The sequence below is a fragment of the Neopsephotus bourkii genome, unplaced genomic scaffold, assembly GCF_033783945.1.
Source record: "Neopsephotus bourkii isolate Nb327-2 ecotype Australia unplaced genomic scaffold, CSIRO-AGI_Nbou_v1 NB_614, whole genome shotgun sequence".
Taxonomy (NCBI): Eukaryota; Metazoa; Chordata; class Aves; order Psittaciformes; family Psittacidae; genus Neopsephotus; species Neopsephotus bourkii.
The window spans coordinates 266,191-277,064 of NW_026901114.1; the positions used below are offsets into that span (position 1 = coordinate 266,191).

At 66.1% G+C, this 10,874-nt stretch overlaps 2 protein-coding genes across 2 annotated transcripts; both read left to right on the forward strand.

Moving 5' to 3' along the window:
• The first annotated feature begins 113 nt into the window (after positions 1 to 113).
• CNGA4 (cyclic nucleotide gated channel subunit alpha 4) lies at positions 114 to 3,510 on the forward strand. Its single transcript, XM_061351875.1, has 6 exons — positions 114 to 238; positions 415 to 528; positions 599 to 705; positions 921 to 1,853; positions 2,447 to 3,398; positions 3,477 to 3,510. Exons 1-6 carry the CDS (start codon positions 114 to 116, stop codon positions 3,502 to 3,504), a joined length of 2,259 nt encoding a protein of 752 aa, XP_061207859.1. The 3' UTR covers positions 3,505 to 3,510.
• Positions 3,511 to 5,266: 1,756 nt separating this feature from the next.
• Positions 5,267 to 10,531, forward strand: CCKBR (cholecystokinin B receptor). The gene is made up of 5 exons (XM_061351889.1): positions 5,267 to 5,572; positions 7,557 to 7,808; positions 8,987 to 9,248; positions 9,529 to 9,656; positions 9,733 to 10,531. The coding sequence occupies exons 1-5, from the start codon at positions 5,425 to 5,427 to the stop codon at positions 10,245 to 10,247; spliced, it is 1,305 nt and encodes a 434-aa protein (XP_061207873.1). The 5' UTR covers positions 5,267 to 5,424; the 3' UTR covers positions 10,248 to 10,531.
• Positions 10,532 to 10,874: the final 343 nt, after the last annotated feature.

Sequence of the window (10,874 nt, forward strand, 5' to 3'; positions counted from 1 at the left end):
CCTGCACTGGGCACCCCCATAACGGGCACCCCCATAAGGGGCACCCTGGGCTCTGCTCCATCAGCCTGGGACAGGTAACGGGAGCTGCCACCGTGGCTGGAGCAGCCGCGGCCATGGGCACTGGCCCCGTCCCCAGGCTGCACCGGTGTCACCGCAGGGACCGGGGTTGCCAGGGCGCTGGCGGCTGCGTCACGGTGCCTGGGGACAAGCTCGGTGTCACTGCTGGGCTGCAGCACTGGTACCGAGAGCAGGGACCGAGGCCCACGGCACGGGATGGGCAGCACCGGCCACAGGCTGTCCCTGCGGTGGCTCCGGCGGCAGCTCTGGGGGTGAGCAGGAGCCGGGTGGGTGCTGATGATGGGGCTGGTGAGTGAGGAACCATCGGGCGGCCCCTGATGTCCCTCTGACCCCCAGCAGCCCTGAGCCCCACCACAACTGGACGCTGGACCCCTCCGGTGACTGGTACTACCGGTGGATCACGATCATGGTGCTGCCCATCCTCTACAACTGCATGGTCCCCGTTTGCAGGTGACAGGGGGGGCACGGGGGGCGATGGGGGTCCTGGTGCTGATGGTGGCGCTGACGGTGCCGGTTCCAGGTTGTGCTTCCCAGAGGTGCAGGACCAGCTCCCACGGCTGTGGCTGGGGCTGGACACCCTCAGTGATGTGTTGTACCTGGGGGACATCGGCGTGAGGCTGCACACGGGTGCGTGACCCACAGGGACCCCCACTCTGCCCCACTGCGACCCACACAGTGACCCATGGTGCCCCACACCTGCCCCACGCCACCCCACACCTGCCCCATGCCACCCCACATACCCCCAGCCCCACCCCACGCCTGCCCCACGCCACCCCACACACCGCCATCACCCCATACCCCCACAGCCCCACACCCCCAGCACTGCTGCTCTCCCCCTGCAGCCTTCCCTGAGGACGGGCTCCTGGTGCGGGACCGGCTCCGCATCCGCCGCCGGTACCTTGGGTCCGGCTCGTTCTGGTGGGACCTGGCGTCATCGGCACCGCTGGAGCTGCTGTGGGGGCGCCCTGCGGCTCGTGCCACGCGGTGGCTGCGGGCGCGGCGCCTGTGCGAGGCCTGGCAGCGCCGCGAGACCCGGGCGGCTCGTCCCGGTGCCCTGCGCGTGGCCGCGCTGCTGCTGGGCGCCGGGACTGCGCTCCACGGCCTCGCCTGCGCCTATTTCGCACTCTCAGCGCACCTCGGGCTCGGATCCGATGCCTGGCTCTGCCCCAGCAGCCCCGGCGCCTGGCGCCAGTACCTGCACAGCTTCTACACGGCCACGCTCCTGCTCGCCACCGTGGGGGACACGCCGACGCCTCGCCGCGTGCCCGAGCTGCTCTTCGCCACCTTCAGCTTCCTCCTGGGCGTCCTGGCCTTCGCCACCATCACCGGCAGCATCGGCGCCGTGGTGGGCGCCACGCGCGGAGCCTGGCAGCGCAGCACCGCTGCCGCGAGGCAGCTACTGGGGCCTGGGGAGCTGCGGCGGCGCCTGCAGCGGTGGCGGCCAGAGCCGGCACTGGCGCTGGAGGAGAGCACGCTGCGGGCACTGCCGCGGGCGCTGCACGAGGAGCTGGCGGCCGCCGCGCACCTGCGGGCTCTGAGCCGCGTTGGCGTGTTCCGCGGCTGCGAGCGCGGCGTCCTGCGGCGCCTGGTGCTGCGCCTGCGGGCCCAGGCCTACGGCCCCGGGGAGCCCGTGTGCCGCCGCGGCCACGTGGGCCGGCACATGTTCTTCATCCGCAGCGGGCTCGTGGCCGTGCTGGGCGACGACGGTGCCACCCCCGTGGCTGTGCTGGGCCAGGGCAGGTACTTCGGGGAGCTCAGCCTCATCCACATCCCCGGTGAGCATTGCGGGGTGCGGGGGCGGCCCTATGGGGCAGTGCAGTTCAGCAGTGGGGCACTGTGGAGCAGTGTGGGTCAGCAGTGGGGCACTGTGGGTCACTGTGCATCAGGTGTGGGGCACTGTGGGTCAATGTGTGGGTCAGCAGTGGGTCACTGTGTGTCGTGTAGGTCACTGTTGGTCACTGTGGGGCAAAGTGGGTCACTGCGTGGGGCAGCAGTGGGGCAGTGTGGGTCACTGTGGGTCAGCAGTGGGGCAGTGTGGGTCACTGTGTAGGTCAGCAGTGGGGCAGTGTGGGTCAGCAGTGGGGCAGTGTGGGTCACTGTGGGTCAGCAGCGGGGCAGTGTGGGTCACTGTGGGTCAGCAGTGGGGCAGTGTGGGTCAGCAGTGGGGCATTGTGGGTCACTGTGGGTCAGCAGCGGGGCAGTGTGGGTCACTGTGGGTCAGCAGTGGGGCAGTGTGGGTCACTGTGGGTCAGCAGCGGGGCAGTGTGGGTCACTGTGGGTCAGCAGCGGGGCAGTGTGGGTCACTGTGGGTCGGCAGTGTGGGTCACTGTGTGGGGCACTGTGGGTCAGCGCCGGTCCCGCTCCGCAGGGAACCGCTGCGGGAACCGGCGCACCGCTGACATCGTGAGCGTGGGGCACTCGGAGCTCTTCCTGCTCTCCAAGCAGGACCTGCTCCAGGTCCTGGCCGAGTTCCCCGGAGCGCGGGCGGCGCTGGAGGCTGAGGGCCGGCGGCTGCTGCAGCTCTCGGGGCTCCTGGACCCCGGCGCTGAGGCGGCGGCAGCAGCGGCCGCTCTGCGGGCACGGGGGCTGGAGGAGGCCCTGGCGGGGCTGCGGGTGCGGGTGGCAGCGCTGGTGGCGCAGCTGGAGGCCACCGAGGGCCGCCTGAGGCTGCGGGTGCAGCGCCTCGAGCAGCAGCTGCGGCAGCGCCGGGACGCAGCAGCCAGGGGGGGACAGCGGGGACAGGCCAAGGGGCAGGGTCCTGGTGCAGCGCCCAGGGCACAGGGTCCTGCTGGGGCTCAGGGTCCCCCCAGGGTACCAGGTCCCTCCAAGTCACAGGGTCCCACCGGGGCACAGGGTCCCACCGGGGCACAGGGTCCCAGTAGGGCGGCCAGGGCACAGGGTCCCACCGGGGCACAGGGTCCCACTGGGGCACAGGTTCCCAGTAGGGCAGCCAGGGCACAGGGTCCCACTGGGGCACAGGGTCCTGCTGGGGCTCAGGGTCCTGCTGAGGCTCAGGGTCCCCCCAGGGTACCAGGTCCATCCAAGTCACAGGGTCCCACCGGGGCACAGGGTCCCACCGGGGCACAGGGTCCCAGTAGGGCAGCCAGGGCACAGGGTCCCACCGGGGCACAGGGTCCCAGTAGGGCGGCCAGGGCACAGGGTCCCACTGGGGCACAGGGTCCTGCTGGTGCTCAGGGTCACCCTGGCACACGGGGACAGCCCAAGGTGCAAGGTCCCAGTGGGGCAGGCAGGGCACTGCGTCACCCCAGGGCACAAGATCCCCCCAGGTCACAGGGTCCCCCCAGGGTCCAGGGTCCCAGGTCCCCCCAGGTCATAGCATCCCTCAGGTCACAGCATCCCCCCAAGGTGCAGGGTCCCCCCAGGGTCCAGGGTCCCAGTGGGGTGCAGGGTCCCCCCAGGTCATAGCATCCCCCAGGTCACAGCATCCCCCCAAGGTGCAGGGTCCCCCCAGGTCATAGCATCCCCCAGGTCACAGCATCCCCCCAAGGTGCAGGGTCCCCCCAGGTCCCACCTTTGCCTCTCCAGCTCTGGGGTCCTGCAGGTGTGACAGCAGCAGGGGGGACCCAAGAGCTGGAGCCTGGTAATGGCAGGAAAGCAGCAGGATGGGATGGGATCAAGATCAGGATTGGGATGAGGACAGGAGCGGGATCAGGAAGGAGACAGGGGTAAGGACAGGGATGGGGACAGGGATGTAGGATGATGACATGGGTTTGGGACAGGGATGGCGCGATGGGGATAGGAATACTGGATGGGGACTGGGATGCAGATGGCAGTAGGAATAAGGACAGAGATAAGGTCAGGGAAAGACAGGGATAGGAATAGTGATGAAAGTAGGGATGAGGGTACGGGTAGGAATAGGGAGGGATGGGAACAGGGGCAGGGGCAAGCACAGGGATAAAGACAGTAATGGGAATTAAAACCAGGACAGGGACAGGTATGGGACCCTCAGGCAAATCCACACGAGACACCATGGGAGCCACCAGTGATGGACTCCACAGTGATGGACACACAGGGATGGACACACAGGGATGGACACACAGGGATGGACACACAGGGATGGACACACGGTGTCAGACACCACAGGGATGGACACACAGGGATGGACACACAGGGATGGACACACAGGGATGGACACACGGTGTCAGACACCACAGGGATGGACACACAGGGATGGACACACAGGGATGGACACATGGGATGGACACACAGTGTCAGACACCACAGGGATGGACACAAGGGAATATCACACGGGATGGGCACACGGTGTCAGACACCACAGGGATGGACACAAGGGATGGACACACAGGGATGGACACACGGTGTCAGACACCACAGGGATGGACACACAGGGATGGACACATGGGATGGACACACGGTGTCAGACACCACAGGGATGGACACACAGGGATGGACACACGGTGTCAGACACCACAGGGATGGACACACAGGGATGGACACACAGGGATGGACACAAGGGATGGACACACGGTGTCAGACACCACAGGGATGGACACAAGGGATGGACACACAGGGATGGACACACAGGGATGGACACATGGGATGGACACACGGTGTCAGACACCACAGGGATGGACACAAGGGAATATCACACGGGATGGGCACACGGTGTCAGACACCACAGGGATGGACACAAGGGATGGACACACGGTGTCAGACACCACAGGGATGGACACACAGGGATGGACACAGGGGATGGACACACGGTGTCAGACACCACAGGGATGGACACACAGGGATGGACACACGGTGTCAGACACCACAGGGATGGACACACAGGGATGGACACACAGGGATGGACACAAGGGATGGACACACGGTGTCAGACACCACAGGGATGGACACAAGGGATGGACACACAGGGATGGACACACAGGGATGGACACAAGGGATGGACACACGGTGTCAGACACCACAGGGATGGACACAAGGGATGGACACACAGGGATGGACACACAGGGATGGACACATGGGATGGACACACGGTGTCAGACACCACAGGGATGGACACAAGGGAAGATCACACGGGATGGGCACACGGTGCCAGACACCACAAGGATGGACACCACAGGGATGGACACACAGGGATGGACACACAGGGATGGACACACAGGGAAGATCACACGGGATGGGCACACGGTGCCAGACACCACGGTGACGGTTGCCACCGCCCTGGCCCCGCCTCCGCCTGCCCCGCCCCCGCCGCCGTTCCCGGTCACTCTCCCGGTCTCCCGGAGCCGAGCGGAGCTGCCGCCCGGGGCCGCGGTGATGGGCGCGGGCCGGCTCTGACGGGGCCCCGCCGCTGCCATGGACCCCCCGCGTCTCAACGAGTCTCTGCAGGAGCTGCTCTGCCGGCCCGGCCCCGGCCCCGGCCCCGGCAACGGCTCCGGCACCGGCAACGGCTCCGCCTGCGACCTGCTCCGCAGGGGCCTCCGCGGGCCGCCGGCGCCCCGAGGTGAGACCGGGCGGGAGGGGACAGGGGGGACCCCGCGATGCCGCCCTGAGCCCCGGGAAGCCCCCCCCCGCCTGCCCCGGGGGGCCCCGGTGCTTCCCGGTGCATCCCAATGCATTGCGCTGTGCCGCCGATACCTCCCGGTGCATCCCGCCGTTCCTCCCGGGGCTTCCCGGTGCATCCCAATGCATCCCGCTACGCCGCCGGTACCTCCCGGTGCATCCCGCCGTTCCTCCCGGGGCTTCCCGGTGCATCCCAATGCATTGCGCTGTGCCTCCGGTACTTCCCTGTGCATCCCGCCGTTCCTCCCGGGGCTTCCCTGTGCATCCCAATACATCCCGCTATGCTGCCGGTGCTTCCCGGTGTATCCCGCCGTTCCTCCCGGGGCTTCCCGGTGCATCCCAATGCATCCCGCTATGCCGCCGATACCTCCCGGTGCATCCCGCCGTTCCTCCCGGTGCTTCCCGGTGCATCCCAGTACAACCCGCTACGCCGCCGGTACTTCCCGGTGCATCCCACCCTGCCTCCTGATGCATCCCCATGCATCCTGCCTTGCCTCCCGGTGTTTCCCGGTTCACCCTGCTGTTCCTGCTGGGGCTTCCCGGTGCACCCCACCGTACCTCCCAGTGCACTCCAATGCTTCCCGTCGTTCCTCCCAGTGCCCCCCGGTGTATCCCAATGCATCTGCTGTGCCTCCCGGTGCATTCTCTGTTCCCACCGCTGTACTCCCCTGCACCCGCGGTGCCCCCCGGTGCATGCAGCTGTGCCTGCCGGTGCCCCCCGGTGCCTCCCATCCGCCTGCTCTATGCCCGCGGTTCCCCCCGCTGCTCACCCCGCTGCAGCCCCAGCCCCGCTGCATCACCCCGGCCCCGGTCCCCATCCCATGCATCCCGGTGCACTCCCTGTGTTTCCCGGTGCTTCCCCGTGCATGTTTCCGTGCCTCCTGCTGCACCCGTGTGCTCCCTGCGTCTCCCAGTGCCTCCTGGTGCATCTTAATGCATGCTGCGGTGCCTATTGGTGCACCCCAATGCACCCCCCATTGCTTCCCGGTGCCTCCCGCTGCTTTCCAGTGCTTGCTGACGCCTCCCGGTCTTTCCCGGTGCCTCCTGGTGCATGCTGCTGTGCCTATCGGTGCATTCCCCGTGCCTTCGGGTGCCCCCTGGTGCATCCCAGTGTTCTCCCAGGGCCCCCTGCTGCATTTCCCGTGCACCCCAGCACGCCCCAATTCACTCCCGGTGCCTGCCCTGGCTGACTGTGTCCCGGTTGTCCCGATGCCCCGGCCAGTCGACGCGGTGCCCTGGATGACACTGTGTCCTGGTTACTGGGGCTGATGCTGTGTTCTGGTTGTCCCGATGCCCCGGTGCCCTGGATGACACTGTGTCCTGGTTACTGGGGCTGATGCTGTGTTCTGGTTGTCCCAATGCCCCGGTGCCCCAGCCAGTTGATGCAGTGCCCTGGCTGACACTGTGTCCTGGTTACTGGGGCTGATGCTCTGTTCTGGTTGTCCCGATGGCCCGGCCAGTTGATGCAGTGTCCTGGTTACTGGGGCTGATGCTCTGTTCTGGTTGTCCCAATGCCCCGGCCAGTTGATGCGGTGCCCTGGCTGACACTGTGTCCTGGTTACTGGGGCTGATGCTCTGTTCTGGTTGTCCCGATGCCCTGGCCAGCTGATGCGGTGCCCTGGCTGACACTGTGTCCTGGTTACTGGGGCTGATGCTCTGTTCTGGTTGTCCCGATGCCCCGGCCAGCTGATGCAGTGCCCTGGCTGACACTGTGTCCTGGTTACTGGGACTGGTGCTCTGTTCTGGTTGTCCCGATGCCCCGGTGCCCTGGCTGACACTGTGTCCTGGTTACTGGGGCTGATGCTGTGTTCTGGTTGTCCCGATGCCCCGGTGCCCTGGCTGACACTGTGTCCTGGTTACTGGGGCTGATGCTCTGTTCTGGTTGTCCCGATGCCCCGGTGCCCTGGCTGCGGTGGCACGGCCAGAGCTGGACGTGGCACTGCGGGTGCTGCTCTATGGGCTGATCTTCGCGCTGAGCGTCGGGGGGAACGCACTGGTGGTGGCCGTGCTGGTGGCCAACCGGCGCCTGCGCACCGTCACCAACTGCTTCCTGCTGTCGCTGGCGCTGAGCGACCTGCTCCTGGCGCTGTGCTGCATGCCCTTCAGCCTCCTGCCCGCCATCATGGGCTCCTTCGTCTTCGGGGAGGCCATCTGCAAGCTCATGGCTTACCTCATGGGTACAGCAGCGCCGCGAGCGCGGGCTGGGATGGGATGGGCTGGGATGGGCTGGGATGAGGACGAGATGAGATGGGGTGGGTGGGGATCAAGGGGGATGAGAGGGGATGGGAAAGGGTGGGATGAGATGGGAAGGGATGGGATGAGAGGGATGGGATGGGAGGGATGGGATGGGAGGGGATGGGGAGTGATGTGAAGGGATGAGATGGGATGAGAGGGGTGGGATGGGGATGGGGTGGGATGAGATGGGATGAGAGGGGTGGGATGGGATGGGATGGGATGGGATGGGATGGGATGGGATGTGATGTGATGTGAAGGGATGAGATGGGATGAGAGGGGTGGGATGGGGATGGGATGGGATGGATGGATGGATGAGAGGGGTGGGATGGGGATGGGATGGGATGAGATGGGATGAGAGGGATGGGATGGGATGGGATGAGAGGGGGATGGAATGGATGGGAATTGGATGGATGGGATGAGATGGGATGAAGGGGTGGGATGGGGATGAGAGGGGTGGGATGGGGATGGGATGGGATGGGATGGGATGAGAGGGGTGGGATGGGGATGGGATGGGATGGGATGGGATGGGAGGGGTGGGATGGGGATGGGATGGGATGAGATGGGATGAGAGGGGTGGGATGGGGATGGGATGGGATGGGATGGGATGGGAGGGGTGGGATGGGGATGGGATGGGATGAGATGGGATGAGAGGGGTGGGATGAGATGGGATGAGAGGGGTGGGATGGGATGGGGTGGGATGAGATGGGATGGGAGGGGTGGGATGGGGATGGGACGGGATGCTGCCTCCTGCTTGTTTGACATTTTAGCAATGGTTGGGATGAGGGGATTGAGGGCATCCGTGGTCAATGTGAAGATGACACCAAGCTGGGTGGGAGCTTTGAGCTGCTGGAGGGGAGGAGGTTCCACAGAGGGTCTGGATGCATGGGATGAAGCCAATGGGATGAGGTTCAAGAAGCAAAGTGCCTGGTCCTGCACTTGGGCTGCAACAGCCCCACGGAAGGCTCCAGCCAGGGGACATGAAAAGGGCCTGGGAGCGTTGGCCAAAGCCAGCGAGTGACCCCCCTCGTGCCCAGCGCCAGAGGGGGCCATGGGGACACAGTTGGGTGGCGCTGGCTGGAGCGGGTGACGCCGCTGAGGCGCTGCCCATGCGGTGCCGCAGGGGTGTCGGTGTCGGTGTCCACGTTCAGCCTGGTGGCCATCGCGCTGGAGCGCTACAGCGCCATCTGCAAGCCGCTGCAGTCGCGGGCCTGGCAGACGCGCTCCCACGCCTGTCGCGTCATCGCGGGCACGTGGCTGGCGGCGGCGCTGCTCATGGTGCCCTACGCCGTGTACAGCACCACGCGCTCGGCGGCGCGGGGCGTGCGCCCGCTCACCACCCAGTGCACCCACCGCTGGCCCAGCGAGCACGTGCGCCAGGGCTGGTGAGAGCCGCGTGCAGGGGTGGGCGCATGGAGCAGGGGGGGCAACGGGAGCAGGATGAGATGGGAATGGGATGGGGATGAGGTGGAGTAAATTGGGAACGGGATGGGATAATATGAGATGGGATGGGGACAGGATGGGATGGGGGAGAGTTAGGATGGGGATGGGATGAGTTGCGGACTAGATGGGATCAGATAGGGACAGAACGATATGGGAGGGAATGAGATGAGGTGGGGATGAGCATGGGGATGGGATGAGGCACGAGTGGTCCTGCGCCCCCAGGTACATCCTGCTGCTCCTCATCCTGTTCTTCATCCCGGGTGTGGTGATGATGGTGGCCTACGGGCTCATATCCCGCGAGCTCTACCGGGGCATCCGCTTCGAGCTGGACATCAAAGGCGAGGCCGCAGGTGAGGGGCCGCTCACACAGACCCCACTGGGTCCCCACGGTGCCATGGCCACGACCGTGTCCCTCCTGCCCCACAGCTCACCATGGTGGTGCCGGGGACGAGGCATCCCCGGCCTGTGACGAGGGTGATGGGTGCTACCTGCAGCTGTCCCGGCCGGGCGCTGCACTGGAGCTGAGGGCGCTGGGCGCGCAGCAGGACCGTGCACGCGTCAACAGCTCAGAGGCCAAGCTGGTGGCCAAGCGGCGCGTGATCCGCATGCTGGTGGTGATCGTGGCCATGTTCTTCCTGTGCTGGCTGCCCATCTTCTCGGCCAACACGTGGCGCGCGTTCAGCCCGCGCGCAGCTCAGCGGGCGCTCTCGGGGACGCCCATCGCCTTCATCCACCTCCTGTCCTACACCTCAGCCTGCGCCAACCCCCTCATCTACTGCTTTATGAACCGGCGGTTCCGCGCCGCGTTCCTGGCCACGTGCTGCTGCCGGCACCGAGCCTGCCCGCGCCGTGCGCTCCACGACGAGACGGCCGCTGCCGCCACCAGCGCCTCACTCTCCAAGTTCAGCTACACCACGGTCAGCAGCATCGGCCCCCCATGAGCACCAGCAACACTGACAGCACCGGCAGCATCCCTATCCACAATCTCATCCCCATCTCTATCCCCATGCTTGTCCTCATCCCCATCCCCTCCCATTCCATCTCACCCCATCCCTATCCCCATCCTCATCTTGTCTCATCCCCATTCCCACCCCATTCCACCCCTGCCCCAGGTTGGTAGTTCAGGGTTTGGGGGTTCTGGAGCCCCCAGCCCAGCTCCAGGTCCCCCCACACTGATCCTGGCTCCGGCTGGAATAAACTCGCCCTGTGCCGATGCTTCCCACTGTGCCCAGCACAGCCAGTACCAGGGGCCTGGGGACGGGGTGGGATGGGGAGCCCGCAGCAGGGGTCGTGGGTCCGTATGGGACAGACACTGCACCGGCACTGGGATGCACCGCGTGTTTCCAGCCATGTGTCCTACCAGAACTCCCTTCCCTCCCGGTGGCTCCGGCCGCACCGTGTCCAGCGGGAGCGGACACCTCCCGCACACACATGTGACATACATGTGTCATGCATGTTTCACACAGCCACATACCTGCACACGTGCAGTAACACCTCCCGCCCGCCAGGGAGCGCCATCCCACTCAGCCGCTGCTGGACTGCATTTCCCACAATGCCCCGGGGCACCG